Here is a 15,426-nt window from a genome sequence, read left to right as displayed (position 1 = left end):
GATGAAAATTACACCTCAATAATAAATGAAATGCAAATTAAAACGTTTTCATTAATTAGGTATAAGGATAGTAATAGTAAACACTCACTGAAACCTTAATGTGTGCCACTGTTCTAAATATGTTATAGGTGATAACTCATTAAACAATGAGCTTAATAACAGTGTATTCTAGCTTATCCATTTTAAAGATAAAGAAACACAGAATTTAAAAATATTCCAGGTCATTTCATCAGTAAGTGGCAGAGTAGGGATACAAAGGTAAGGTGAGGGGGGTGGGACTGAAAGTTCCAACCCTCTAATCACATGGTTGGTTCTCTAGGCAGCCAGCCCCCACCCTAAGGTGTGGTCCTAAAGTCATCTCGTTAACATAACAAAGACACCCTTATCCATTTATCACCTAGGAAATATGGAGGGTTTTAGGAGCTCTGTCCCAGAAACAAAGACCAAATATCTATTATAAATCACAGTAGCTCAGGATTTCACTTTAATCTGAAGCTATAACTATCTCCTGGCCATTTGGGGCTTCTTGTACCTGGGAAACAGGAGACAAAAAGAAAAAAAAAATTCCATACTGGCAACACTAAGTGACCTTGATTACAGGGAGCCAGGATTGCTGCTACAAAATGGGGGCAGAGATATGCCTGGCACCCAGGGGATTCACTGTTGCATCTCGGTCCTTCCATGTCCGGTGATAACTGTAAACAAGCAGTTGTTGAGACAAAAGCCTGTTGATGCTGTTGCCCATAGATGAAACCGGTGTTCCAGGTTCTTGTCCCGTCCCAGAAAGAATTCAGAGACAAGATGTAGTGGTTAAAAAGGTAAAGTGAGGATTTATTAAAGAATGGATAGCACACTCTCAGGGGAGAGCGGGCAGGCTCAGGTGAGCGGCTGCCCTGAGTTTCTTTGGCAAGTTAGCTACATAGGGTGTAAAAATGAATGGGCGGAATATTCATTGGGAGGGAAGGATTTGGGGTGTCATATTCCCTGATTATCATCCCAACTCCATGTTCACAAAGGGAGGAGGGATTTTTGTCCTTATTTAGTCTGGATTGGAAGTGTCATGGCGTCGGTGCAAGATGGGTACTTCTGATCTGCAAGGCAAATTTTATTGAAATGAGGGCATAATGAGCAAACGGTTACATTCGGACACTAGAAATTCCTGCCTTTTCTCACCTTTCTTTGTTCTTCTCCAGGCCACTTGTCATCCCAAAAAGCATGATCCCTTATCAGCCCCAAGGTTCCTGGTTTTCTTTCTCTGCCCAAGGATCCCTGCTGCTTACATGTGTGGTTTCCTGCATTTGGCCTGTGCCCCTCCTTTCTGCCCAATTCCTGCCATTTGGTCTGTGTCCCACTTTCTCTGCTCATATCTAGCTATCTGCCTGCTCTAACAATGCTAGAATAATGGAGGTTCTAACCTTGGAAATTAAAGTCCTGGTGACTCAGGCAAGAAATGTATATCTGCTAAAGTGATGGCCAAGGGAAGGGAAATCTAGAGAGCATGATGGGGGGAAATGATTATCAGTTAGGGCCTTGGACCAGCCACAACTGTGTGGCCTGTAGCTTGTTCCACTAGCCCTCCTACCGTGAGACTGTACACAACCACCACCCTGAATGACACATTACAGATTAGATTCAGTATGTGCTCAACAGTACAGGGAGTGGTTGAGGAAATCATACACCTCTTCTGCCTCACTTTCTCTTGGCCCATCTTTTTACTCCAGTTGCTGCTGCAGCTCAGTGGCCTGCAGATGTGACCAGACAATACTTCACCTCAGCACCCGCTTTCTACCCTAAGCTTCCTTCCTCCTCCATAAGATGCCTGTAAGAACCCAGTCAGCATGTATGAGGCATGTCCACTCCTGGGAGAGCGAGGGAATTAACTGCATGAGACAACGCTTAACCAGCAGGGAGAGGGCTAGTAGGTATTTGTTTTTTCCATGTCTGGAGGGAAAACTGTGTCCATCCCACAGAGCTCCCCAGAAGGCTCCTATAGGAATTAAGCCCATTACCCTCAGTGGCAAAAGGCCAAGAGCACAGTTGATAGGCTTTCCCTTCATCCCTGTTTCACTTACCAGTCTCCCACTCCTTCTTAAACTACCTACATACAAGCTTTTCTCTCAGGCTCTGCATTTTGGGGGTACTCTAGGCTCATACAAGGATCAAATGAGAGAATAGTTGGGATATACTTTGAAAGTGAAAACCAATGTACTCATGTAAGCCAGCCCTACAGAGCGTGCTGTTCCCCCTACAGCACTTGTTTTTACTGTCTTTATCTATATAAAATTGCTGCCGTGGCAAAACTGAACTATAAAGCATGGGGTAGCTTTTACTGAGCAATACTCTGTTACTTCATTTTCATCTTTATGACCTTAATGAGGTAGCAGGCATTACTATCTCCATGCCGTAGATGAGGAAAGAGGCCTGGTATTCCAACTGCTAAGCTCAAGCTAGGATTCCAGCCCGTATCTGACCTCCAAAGTCCATGCTCTATACCATTTTACTTCTGTTCCTCAGCATGGCTTCCACTCTCCCTGTCTTCTCACCACACAGTGGCCCCCATACTAGCCATACCCAACACTCTGCTCTTTTATGCTCCTGTTTTGCTGTCAGCCCCTGTGATCTTCAGAGCCTAGATCAAGTGTCATCTCCCTACACAGAACTGCTTCATCAGCTTGCCCGCATCACTCTCCTGAATCTCTTTATTTTTTTTTTATTTGGGGGAGGGGAGGTAATTTCATTTGTTTATTTACTTACTCATTTATTTAATGGAGGTACTGGGGACTGTACCCAGAACTGATGCATGTCAAGCATTCACTCCACCGCTGAGCTACACCCTCCCTCGCTCTTTTTTCTTTAACCACATGGTTGTAACTGTTCGGCTGCATTTACCACTGGGACTGGAGTCAAACAACAGCTTAGGTCTTAAGGGGTACCAGTAATAAGCACTCAAATCATTCAAATAATAACTGTTGAGTAAACAGTTGTCAGAGTGTGTCTTACTGACTGCTGTATTCTCACTATATAGCAAAATACCTGGCTCACAGCAGACATATTCATTGAATGATTGACTGAATGATGAACATGAATCTGTTTCTTCATTAAACTGTGAACTCTTACAAAGCAAGGATTATGCAATGTTCAGCAAGTGTTTGTTGAATCAAAGTAATATTAAGAAAGATAAACTATTTAATGATTAACAGATTTATTTAAACAACAGTATATATAATCATCATTGCCAGACTTAATATGAGATGTTAAATGTTCGATCCAATTTTCCTTCCTGGATAAGCTTCTTTTTCTTATCCTGTAGAGACAAAGAAAGAAAGTATATTAAAAACAATGCATTCTGGTACGACTCTGAAAAACAGAATGAAATACTCTAAACCTAATTCCAATCCCCCACTGCTAAAGCACACAGAGTACGAGTGAGGAAGTAGTAATCTGAAGAAATAAAGGGACAATAAGAAAACACTCCTATTGAAAACTATCTTATCTATATTTTAGTAAGTAGAATTATATTACCCCACTAAATAGCATACACTGAAAGCAGAATGCAAATACCTTCTGGATAAGTGTGGCCTACCTTTCTGTTAAGTGATAATTTATCAGATAATCAAAATATGTACAGGAGAGTGGGTTGGCCAGTTTAAGGCACAGCTGCATGGGTGGGCTCCAGTGCAGATGGTAACATGAGGCCTCGAGGAGGAGCTGGGGCTGGGGGTGTAGTGTCAAAGATAAGCTTGGCTTTTTGTGCAGTCACATACCCAGGCCTCTGGTGGCAGTGATTCCCACCACAGGCTGCTTTTGCTTTTCTGCTGTTACAGTATTAATACGTTTTAACATTAATTCACAAAGCGTGACCAACATAATCACGCAAACAGAGAACATACTAAGTGATATATGTATTCTGCTAATACTTAGCCCAATAAACATGTTTTTAAAACAATGAAATAAAAAAACAAAATATAAAAATTTGCAAAGATAACATCTAAAGGTTAATCAGAATAGAAAAGTTTAACTTCTGTACATCTGAGAAAAAAATTAACTTTTTAAGTTATTTCTGTATTCTCTTGCTTAATATACATAGTACAATTTCCTTACATCATGTAAAACACACTAAGAAAACTCTTTCATGAGCTAAGTTCAAGTCTTAGATATTTAAACTGATTAATTTATTACTTCAAATTCTAAAGCAGCCATTAAATTAAATTTGAAAGACCCAGAGACCATCATGGTTTTTAAGAAAGTTTATTTCTATACAAGTTGAAAAGATAAAACCATAAAATGAAACATATCATTTGAAACTTTCTGTTTTAACTCTGCTAGAAAGGAATCAAGATAAAAGAAGAGGAAGTGAGGAAAAGTCTAGAGCAAGATGGGAGTAGCAGCAGTAGAATCATCGGGAGAGAGAGCTGCAGCCAGCACAGGGGAAACGCATCACACAGGTACCGAATATCAGGTCCTAATACTTACTCTGTCAGTTTTGAAAACATAAAACCAGAAGAAGAGGGGCCCAATTCCAAATAGAGCTCCTAACAGTGAGGTCTTGGGAGTGGGTCTGAAATTGGGATAGATATTTGATGATCTTGCGTAGGTCCAGCGAATCAAGGCAGGATCTTCCTAAAATGAAAACAAGATACAGGAGATTAAGTTCTACACTGAGAAACAGTCTCATTAGCACTTTGTGGAGAAGCACAGGAGATGGCCTTTGTCCTCTTCCACAGTTAAGGGTATACCCTGAATATTCCTAAATACCTTCAGGGAAGATCCCTCATTTCTAGTATTTGTTGAATAATTCTCTGATGATCCTGTTCAGAATTTAAAAGACTCATATCCTCCTTCAGCTTTCTATTTATTTAAGATAAGAATCCCAATCATTTTAAGCTGTCAGAGAAGGCACTTTTTTTAAAATCATTTTTTCCTATTCTTTTCTGGATTGTTTTTGGCTTCACTGTCTTTCTTGAAATACGACCAACAGAACCACACAGTATTTCCAATGGAGACAAACAGATTTCGTATGCTCTATCATACTGTGTACTTTATTTCCAGAACCCTTTCTAATGCTACCCTACACTGATCTTTTCCAGGCTACAAATAAACTGCAGGAAGGGGAAGACTGTCGGCTAATTCTGAACTTTACTTTTTATGAGCTGACTTGGCTAGTATTTTAAGAGCAAAATTACTACATTTCACACTATTAAAATAGTTTTTTAAAAGGACAAGGTTGTTAAAGAAAAATAATCAGATTGTCTTGGTTAAGAAACAAAGTAATTATCAATTTTAATATATTTATACCAGAAATAATTATGTAAAAATAGCAAATCTACCCTAAACACAAAATTAAATCTAATTAGCTAAATCCCCTAATGATTTTAGAAAATTATTTGCTCCAATTAACTGACAGATAAAAATAAGCATATGAAATCAGCTTTAAAACTTCAATACTAAGCTGTAAAGAGAACATTCAAGGTCTTAACCAACAGCAAGAAGTCATAACTGACAGGACAAAAATAATTAAACTGGATCTTCCACAGTAACATTTTAAACCAGACTGTTTGCAGAGATAGTAAAGAAGGTGAAGACACAAGATACAGGTTCAAGGGGACGTTTGAACTCCACACCTGAAAGGATAAATTTTTCTATCTACTCTAGTATCCATCCCTTCCTGCTATTAACATATTTGAATGATTCTCCCATGCCAGAATTCTCAATCTACCAGTCACCTCTCTACACTTTAATACCTGCCAGGTCTGTCTTCTTGAAACAGACATTTCATTTCATAAAAATACTAAGATCCCCATGACCATAGGTCATTGAATGAGGTACTGTTGTTGAGAGAGGTTCCAAAGCGTGGCATGGGAGACAGTTCTCCTGTGACACCACTCCATGTCCAGAGGACTATGGGCAGCATCTGACATGGTGAACACTCCTTGAAATCATTTCTTCACTTCACTTCCAGGGCACACACCAACTTGGTTTTCCTACTAATTCTCAGGCCATTCCTTCTTAAGTCTTTTTTGCTCTCTTCCTCCTTATCTCCCAATCTCTTAATACTGGACCTCAGACCTTGTGGGTCTTTCCTATCTACATGCACTCCCTTGATGATCTCCTTTAGTCATATGGCTTTAAGTAGCCATCTAAAGGGTGATGACTCCCAAAGTTATGCCTCCAGCCCTAGATTTCCACCCTGAACTCCAGATGTACTTACTATCCCACTCCCTGCTCAATGTTGACATACTAACAAGCAAATGTGATGTATCCCAAATTGACTTCCCAATATGCCATTCTACCTCCATCCCTGATCCTTTCACATTCTTCCCTATCTCGGTAAAAGGCAATTTCATTCTTCACTTAGGTCAAAAACCTTGGACTCATTCTTGACTCCTCTCTTTCTCTTACACCACATATCCAATCTGCCAGCAAACCTGATTGGGTCTAATTTCAACCCATAACCAGAACTGACCACTTCTTACCAACTCCACTGCCATTACTTTTGTAGCCACTATCAACTAAGAGATTACTGTAAAGATTCCTAACTAGTCTTCTTGCTCCTGCTTTTGCCCCCTATAGTCTCTTTTAAACTAAGCAGCCAGAGATGTTGCTAAAATCTAAGTCTTGATTATGGAACTCCTGACTCAGAAAAGTCCTTACAGTGACCTACAAGGCCTGGCGTGATCTAGTCCCAGCTACCTTTCCCATCACATCTTTTCCTACTCTGTCCTCACTTTTCTCCACTTGAGTCACAATGGTCTCTTCAGTATTTGGGGGATTAACCAGGCACACTCCTGTCTAAGAATCCTTGTACCTGCTGTCCCCTCTGCCTAAAATGCTACTTTCTCAAAGAGCTGAATGGCTAGCTCCCTCACTTCACTTCTCTCAGATCTTTACTCCAATGTCACCTTCCAACCAAGGCCTTTCTTGAGCCTTTCTAAAACTGCAGATGCTCTCCCTCCTGACTACATACACACATTCCTAATCCCCTTCCTTGCTTTATTTTTCTTCTTATCACTTACCACTATCTAACATGCTAAATGATTCAATTTTTTTTAACTTATTACTTGTCTCCCACTGGAAAGAAAGCTTTCTGAGGACAGGAGCCTGCCTGTTTTGTTCTTCACTGTTACCACAGCCCCTAAAACAGGGCCTGGCATAAATAGACCCCAAGCAATTATTTATCACTGAACCAATCATTCATAAAGATTAGGTAAGGAATTTCCTTGTACTGCTCAATATATGATTATCTCAGGCACTCATTAACCTAACAAAAAAACTGAACAACCAATGAGGCAGCTGTAAAATGTGTTTTACATGGCAAAACTAAAACTGCTCTGGGTCACAGAAATGGAAAAGAGAAAACCTGGAGTTTAAACTTCAATTCTGACTCAGGGCCTCATTTTTTTTTAAACTACATCTTACCATCTGGCATATCAAACCCAATCATGTGAGTATGTACATAATGAATGTTTCATTCCACAACTTCTCCCAAGTAAACAAGGGTTCTGGCTGGAGACAATACAGCCAACTGGTTAAGAAATGCTTTGGGTTACACAGACTCGGTTCAAATTCTGCTCTATCACTTGCTAACGGAGTATCACTTTATGACATACTTGTCCCTCCTATGTTATCTTTCTCATCTGTAAAATGGGGACAGTAATAGAGCTTAACTCTTTAAATAGCTGTGGTATTTGAATATCATATATAAAGAGTTTCAGTAGTGCCCGGCACATTGTAAATTTCCTTCAGTCCTTACAATTTCCTAAAATTCCTACAGAATACCAAAACAACTGTTGGGGGAAAAAAAATTTTTTAAATCATATTTAAACAGCTCTTGTACAGAAACTTATCTAAAAGCACACTTCTTAAATAATAATAGCTATCAGTTTACTGGACATGTATTATGTGCTAGGAGTGAAGAATGTACTACCATTTCCATATGTGAAAATCAGAACACTAAGGTTCAGAAGGGTTCAGGATATTGCACAAGGTCATACAGTTCGCCTGTTGTAGTGCCTTGGCCTCTGACTCCAAAGCCCCAAGCTGTAGGGTGTTTAAGTCTTCAAAAAATATAAACTGAAGTTTATATCTATAGTCATTTATATCTACAGACTATTATCACTATAGTCCCATTAGGGGAGATCAGTATTGCTATGAACTGTTAATTGAAAAGTGGAAAACAGCTTTAAAAGAAATACACCCCCCCCCATTTTCTGAACATTCATTACCAACCAAGCACTGTGTTGGCCGGTCACGTGCCATATCTCCTTTGATCCTCATAAGATAGGCAGTATTATAGTAGTCCCATTTTCATGGTAGGAAAGTCGAGGCTAAGCATCAGAGCTGAATGACTTTTTCAAGATCACTCAGGCGGGAAGTGATTAAGCCGAGACTCAAACTCAGCCAGTGTGAAACCAAAACCCGTCCTCTTGACCACCAAGCTGTCTGCCCAAGGTCAAAGGGCGAATGAATTGGTCTGCTCCTGGGCCTGGACAAGGACGCACGTCTAAAATACAATTCGGGAACGGTGGCCGCCCCGCAGTGCGGTCCCCCTTGGCGAGTCTGGGCCGCCAAGTCCGACGGGGCCGCCCAGACTCTGGCCCTAGGTTCCCACCCGGTCGGCCCCTCACTCACGATGACCCCTCGGCGGCTGGGGTCGTTGTACTGAAGTAGGTACTCTCGTTTAAGCCGGGATCTTATGGCCAACCGCTCGGCTTGTGCCTTCCGGGCTTCCGGAGATATGTCGTATTCAGCTGGGTCGAGGGTAGAGGGTTGGGTGGCTAGGCGGGACGGCTCGTACTTGGAGGACGACATCTTGGCAGCCCCGCGCACAACCGCGCCTGCGCGACTCCGAGGCCCGCCCGCTTCATTCTACCTGAGTCCTGAGGAAGTGCGCCTGCGCGTTAGCCAGAGGTTGAAGATGGAGTTTGGCAAGGAGTGCTGCTTTTTTCCTCAACCCTCCTCCCTGTCCTGGCCCTCTAGTGGCGATCTGCGCGTGCGCTAGGTACTTTCCTCGCCTTCCCCACCCCTTCCCCCCTTCCCCTGTCAGCCTCCGGAATCTGTCGCTTGTTGTTCCTTCCTAGCAGCCTTATCTCTGTCGACATATAGAGCTTATTCTGTGAAGTTGAGCTGGCAGAGATGGGAAATGAGACTGACTGTGGAATTCTGTTTCAGTGTGGGTCCAGTTCTGTGACCTGGGACATGACACTTAACTTCTTGGAGTTTCCTGTTCCATATCCTGGAGATAATGACTCCTGTCCACCTAGCAAAGTTGTTGTGAGAATTAAGTAAAGTAATAAATAGATGCCAACATACTTTGCAAAACACAATTTCTTATCCAAGAAAAAGAAAATGATCTTTTCTGTACGTTACTACTTTAGATACATACAACATAAGCAGAATAGTGTTTTTCAAAGGCATTTTTAATAGGAGAATGATGTTAAAAGTGTTGCCTGCCTGATTATACTAGGTCAGGGGGAAAAATGTATTGAATAAACCATGCGAAGAAACAATATCTGAGTTAAAAATACTAAAACCTCTTAACGTAAAATTATTAGCGCTCTTCAGGTGCTAAGAAAAAAAGCATCTTTAGAGATATGAAAGTAAGCATAGAGGCATTGTGTCTTGCTGTGAAAGATGATTAGGGGCGGTGGGGGAAGGAGGGCAACCGAAAAGGAAACGTTCTCCATCCTTACTGTCCTTCTTTACCCACTATCACCAAAGAAAAAGGGCGACCTCAGGTTGCACAGCAGGGTTTTTGGGTAGCAGTCAGATACTCCTTAGGGGAAAACATGTTAGCAATATTTCCATAACTCAGGCAAGGAAAGCTGGATCAAAAGAGAGCTTCAGCCTGGATGAAATGTCTGGGGACATGTAGGTAGTTGGGAAATGGTTGCTAGGCAGAGAAGGGACCTAGAAAGTGTTGGAACTTGAAGTGGTAAGGAGCAGCGCTGCTGTCAAATTTATTCAACATTTTAATACTGTTTTAAAATATTTATTAAGCACTCACTACGTGAAGCATACTGCACACTAGTCATTCTTAGTCAATCTTCTGGGCTCAGTGGGGGAAAAACAGAAGAAATGAAGGACATGGTGTTTGTCTCCCAGGAGCTGACAGTCAGGCAGTACAGAAAGAATAGAATATGATAATATTTGCAAAGCAGTTGAATGTCCAAATGAATATACAGTAAAGTGGACTCAGGAGAATGCAGGCTGAGGGAATGTAGAAAAAAGAAATTTGAGACAGATTACTCACACTCAATTTTAAAGGAGCGGGGGAAAGAGAAAGTTCTGATTTGTCTAAGGTGTGTAAAAATATTAAGAAAATAAAACGAAATGAAAAGAGGACAGGTTGTACATTCTAAAGACTACATTAATAGTTTCAGAAACCTCTTGTTTATAGATTAGACACTGATCTAGGAAAAGGACATGTAAAAAAATAAAAGAAAAAAGAAAGGAATACAAGTGAGTACAAGCCAACTGACAAAGGTAAAAAAAAAAAAAGACTTTTAATGTTAAGAGAGAGGGAGAGAGACAAAGACAGAATAAACTTCATCATTTTGTTTTGGATGAGTTAAGGGAGTTATCTCCACATTTACTTTATTATCATAAAGATCCCTTCAAATGACTGTTAAAAATATGAAGTCCTAGGTTTTGTCCTACTCTTGGAGATTCAGAATTCATCTTGCAAGGGAACCCAAGAGTTTGTATTTTTTACATTTTCCTGAGGGGATTTGTACCATATTGCTTGTTTGAGAAACATAGAAATGACTACAAGAGGTCTTCCTTTTCCCAGAAAAGGCCCTCTTAGAGTGAATCTATTTAAGATGGAGACCTAGATTACACAGTGAAAGAAAAAGACTGGATTGGGACTTTATCTTGAAATAATACAGCCAAAAATTTATGAAAATGAATTTATCTTATATTTAACACATTTTAGGTTACAATTAATACTGTGTGCTAATTCTTATAAATCAAGTGTTAATTTGTGAGGACATTATTTTCATGTAGCTCATTATCCTTAACTGCATTTGATTTTTTGCAGCAGGGTCATATTTGCAAAAGTGTTGGAGGGCATTGTCCAGTTTTCCCAAGGCTCTCTCCCAAATCTATGAAACCAAATTATTTTCTTTCGATGCACTGATGTCATCCTCATTCTTATTGGTTTTCTCTTTTTCATTTGTTACCTTGTCCAACTCTAAGATCCTCCTGTATTAGTGACTTTGCATGTGGATCTAGCAGTTCACCAACATCACTTTAATCAATTTCATGAAATTCCACATCTTTTGCAAGATTTGCAATAGATTTCTATTACATTGGAGGACTGGATATTTCCAAATGGCTGGCTATCAGTGCCATTTTTGTAATGGTTGTTGGTTTGTTCAGGTTTTCTTTTGGAATCAATTTCAGTAATTTACATTTGCTAAATATCTTGCTTTGAACCTATTGCCATAGTTTCTCATCTTATGATCTTTTCAGTCTCCACTGTCTTTATGATTCTCTTTTGCTTCTATTACTGTTTATTTATTGCATCTTTTTTTCTTCATCAATACTGCTAGAGTTCTGTCTACCTTGTCTTTTCACAGAACCTATATTTTATTTTTTAATCATCTCTAATTAATAATTTTTCCTCTTATACTTACTTATTCTATTTTTCTTGAGATTACTCCAGTGTTCTTTTTCCAGCTTCTTAAGCAGAATGCTTATCCCATTTATTTTTGTTTATATATGTATTATAATTTTTATGCATGTAATTCTGTACATTTCATTTGAGCTACATCTCCACAAGTTTTTATTAGTATTTTTATTGTCATGTAACTCTGAGTAGCTTATAATTTCCATTATGTTTTTTCCCATAACCCATTAGTTATTTAGGAATGTAAAAGGTTTTTTTGGTCTATCTTTTTATTGTTAATTTCTAATTTAATAGCTGTATTGTTTGAGAACTTTGTATAATATTAGTCCTTTTAAATTTGCCGAGACTCTCTTTAGGACTTCATAGTGATCAGTTTTTTGTTCAGTTCGTTTTGTTTTGTTTTTAAAAAAACATTTTATTGAAATGTAACCTAATGTAAACATATAGAAAAATGCATAAATTATACATATGCTGTTCAGTGACTTATTACAAAGTGAGTACACCCTTGTAAGAATACATAGTTATTTTTATTGAAGTGTAGTTGCTGTACAATATTATGTAAGTTACAGGTGTACGATATAGTGACTCAGTTTTTAAAGGTTGTATTCCATTTATAGTTATCATAAAATATTGGTTATATTCTCCATGTATACATAGTTATTTTATAATAGTTCCATGTGAGCTTAAAAAGAATGTATATTCTATATTCACTGAATGCAAGGTTAAATCAAGCTTGTTAATTGTGTGGTTTGGATCTTTCATATCTTTATTCATCGTTGTCTACTTGATCTATTTTTAATATAGAGGTGTATTATAATCTTCCAATGCCATTGTGGTTTGTTAATTTCTCCTTGAGGGAAATTAGAATACACAGGGTGAACTGAAGGTGAGATGGAAACATTTTAATGTGCATGGATCTGTGAATTGTTTTTACCATAAAGACAAAGCAACTCATACATAATGGTTCGCTCACTCCATCCATTTATTGTGCTGTATACAAATCAACCAGGGGAAAAAAAAAGATTTCTGCTTAAAATATACAATACACTTAGAAACACATCTGTCATGTAGACATATCCAAAAGCTTATGAATATTACATTTTGTATTCCCCTTCTTCAGAGACAGTCTTTTCATCCTAGTCATATATCTGTTCTTATTACTAAAATCACTTACATAAGCACATATTTGTACTTGAAAGGATCAATAAGTTCCCAACAAAGTGTAAGGTGACATTTTCTTGCAGGCTGTCAATTTAACATAAAAGAGGGTTAATCCTCTTAGCTGAGACTATGTCATGCTTTCTTCTTTGGGATAAAGTTCTGCCCTGTCATCATCTTTGCTTGGGAAAAGCAATAGCCTCCTAGTTGGTTTTCGTATATACGTGCACATCTGCCATACTTCGGTTTTTTTTCCATACGGCAGCCAGAGTGACCTTTTAAAATATATGTTATCCTGTCTCCCCTAATTAAATTCTTAAATGACTTCAAGACCCGCTGAGGTCTGCTCCCTAACTCTCCAGCTACACTTCGCTCTATGCTCCCCATCATTGAATGTGCTCTAGCCATACTGTAGTTCTTCCCTTCCACAGAGCCTTTGCACTTACTTTTCACCCTGTCTTAAACATTACACTCCATAGTCCTATTCATCCTTCAGAACTCACTCAATTCTATAGTCCCTTAACTAACCAACAAGGTCCAATTCTCCTGTGAGCTATAGTACTATAGACCTCTCCTTCATAACACTAACTACAATCCTAATTTTACATTTTGTATTATTTAGTTCATCCCTGTCTCTCCCCTCCCCACCCTTCACATTAGAATGTAGGCTCTTTGAAGACCAGGACTGTTTCAGGCTTGGCTCACCCTGCATCCTAACACTAGCACAGTGCCTGGCACATCATAGCAGTGGTGAATGAATAAATGACCAGCTGCCTTTCTTCATGTCAAAGAGAATGTATTAGCCAAACATGCCTGCGCCCTTCTTACTGCCTCTGCTTTCATCCCATCTTACTTCCAGGCCATACTCCACATTCATCACCTCTTCCCCTTCTGCTCCCAACCCCAGATTAAAAATTCAAATCCAAAACCATTGTCCAGAAATGTAGATTTTTACTGCAGATTTTGTGTGATTACAGAGGAGGGGGTTCCTCACAAACAAAATGCCCTAACAGTGCCCTTTAAACATCTCTGCTTTTCCCCCTAGTTCTTACTTCTGCAGTTCAGAGCTGTCTCATCCCTCTTCGTTTGCCCCCTGCCAAGTTGGCTCTGGGAGCCCCTTGAGCCAAGCTGCCTCGCCCTTCACCTGCCTCCAACTCTATAGTCAGCAAAACAAAACACAGCCACCGGCCAAGCCACGACTCCTCGAGTTCTTAGTTTACAGGGCCTCTTGCATTTTTAAGAAATTTGGAACAGAAAGTGTTGCGCATTTTTTCCATTGCTTGATGATATTCTTCCCTCCATCATTAACGCCCTGTGCCCTCCCTGCTGTCTGTGGCCAACTGAAATCTTATGTCCATCAAGGTCCACTTTAAATGTCCAATTTTCTGGAAACTTTTCCATAAAACCTCCAAGTAAAGATGATTTTTCTCTCCCCTAAGTATGTGTGCTACTTCTTTTATTCTACTTGATGCTACAGGCAATGTTATAGTTGTTTTTCTCTCCCTCTCCTTTAAGAGCAAGTTCCGTTTCTTACTCAACATCCCCTGAAGAGCCTGCCTCAGGACCCAGTGCACAGGCTGCTCCAGTCCTGATTGGATTATAATGAAATCATTCATATTTCTTTTCTTAGGCTTTAGTAAAAGTGTCTTCAAGAAAGTGACTGAATTTCATGTTTCCAAATGACAGATAGCCTATTTCAGTTCCGGAGTCAGCTAGCAGAAACCACTCCCCTCTGGGAAGGAGCTCTGTAGATATTATGGGTGGGTGCAGAACAGCTTTTAATAGTCTCAGAGAGAAGTTCTCTATTCAAGTAAAAGATACAGTTGACATTTTTGCCTGGGTTGATTCTAGCTTTCTAAAATGCAGCACCAATATGGTCTCAACATGAAACCATAAATATGTTTATTCCTATAAGCATCTTCATTACCCTGGATTAAATAAGAATAAAAAGTAAAATGAAGGGGAGGTATATAGCTCAGTGGTAGAGTGCATACTTAGCATGCATGAGGTCCTGTGTTCAATTCCCCAGTACCTCCATTGAATAAATAAATAAACCTAATTACCTCTGCCCCCCCCAATTTTTTTTTTTTAAGTAAAATGAAGTTCTCCAGTTTATTTCTTAACATTTTTCCATTCCAAAATTAATACATTTCATTAGAGGAAAAATTTTAAATGGAATGAAAAATCAAAATACTTTTTAAAATCTGTATTTCTACAACCTAAGGACAATCACAGGATTTTTTGTCATGTTTTTCCAAACTTTTTTCCTTGTAGAAGATTTTTCAAAACATTGTAATCATGCTATAGATATACTGTATTCTGCTTTTTTACTTAAGATTTTAAGTAAGCATTTTTCTATACTCTTTATTATGTATAATGATATCCATAATATTATGGGTACATAAAATTCCAACAAGAGGAAATAATTATAATTTACTTGTCTCCTGTATTTGAACTTAAAGTTGCTTAAAAAATGAAGAAGAAATATAAATAAGTACTTAAATAAATACCAATTCTCTAAACATTTTGCATTTACTCATAGAGTTATCTGCTTTTTAAAGTTCAGTTTATCTTTGCTTCTCATGTGCTATTGGCTCTTCCAGATGCTGTGCCCATGCCCACCTCCAGTTTTTCTGGCG

General features: G+C 39.1%; 1 protein-coding gene across 1 annotated transcript; it reads right to left on the bottom strand.

Annotated features, from left to right (window-relative positions):
* Positions 1-3,185: 3,185 nt before the first annotated feature.
* On the bottom strand, positions 3,186-8,862 carry NDUFB4 (NADH:ubiquinone oxidoreductase subunit B4). The gene is made up of 3 exons (XM_010970865.3): positions 8,629-8,862; positions 4,474-4,620; positions 3,186-3,304 (listed from the first exon to the last, which is right to left on the bottom strand). Exons 1-3 carry the CDS (start codon positions 8,806-8,808, stop codon positions 3,242-3,244), a joined length of 390 nt encoding a protein of 129 aa, XP_010969167.1. The 5' UTR covers positions 8,809-8,862; the 3' UTR covers positions 3,186-3,241.
* Between the last annotated feature and the right edge of the window lie 6,564 nt (positions 8,863-15,426).

Source organism: Camelus bactrianus, chromosome 1, assembly GCF_048773025.1.
Source record: "Camelus bactrianus isolate YW-2024 breed Bactrian camel chromosome 1, ASM4877302v1, whole genome shotgun sequence".
In the NCBI taxonomy this organism is placed as follows: domain Eukaryota; kingdom Metazoa; phylum Chordata; class Mammalia; order Artiodactyla; family Camelidae; genus Camelus; species Camelus bactrianus.
Note: the sequence above shows the minus strand (reverse complement) of the source record. Positions and strands in the feature narration are given on the sequence as shown.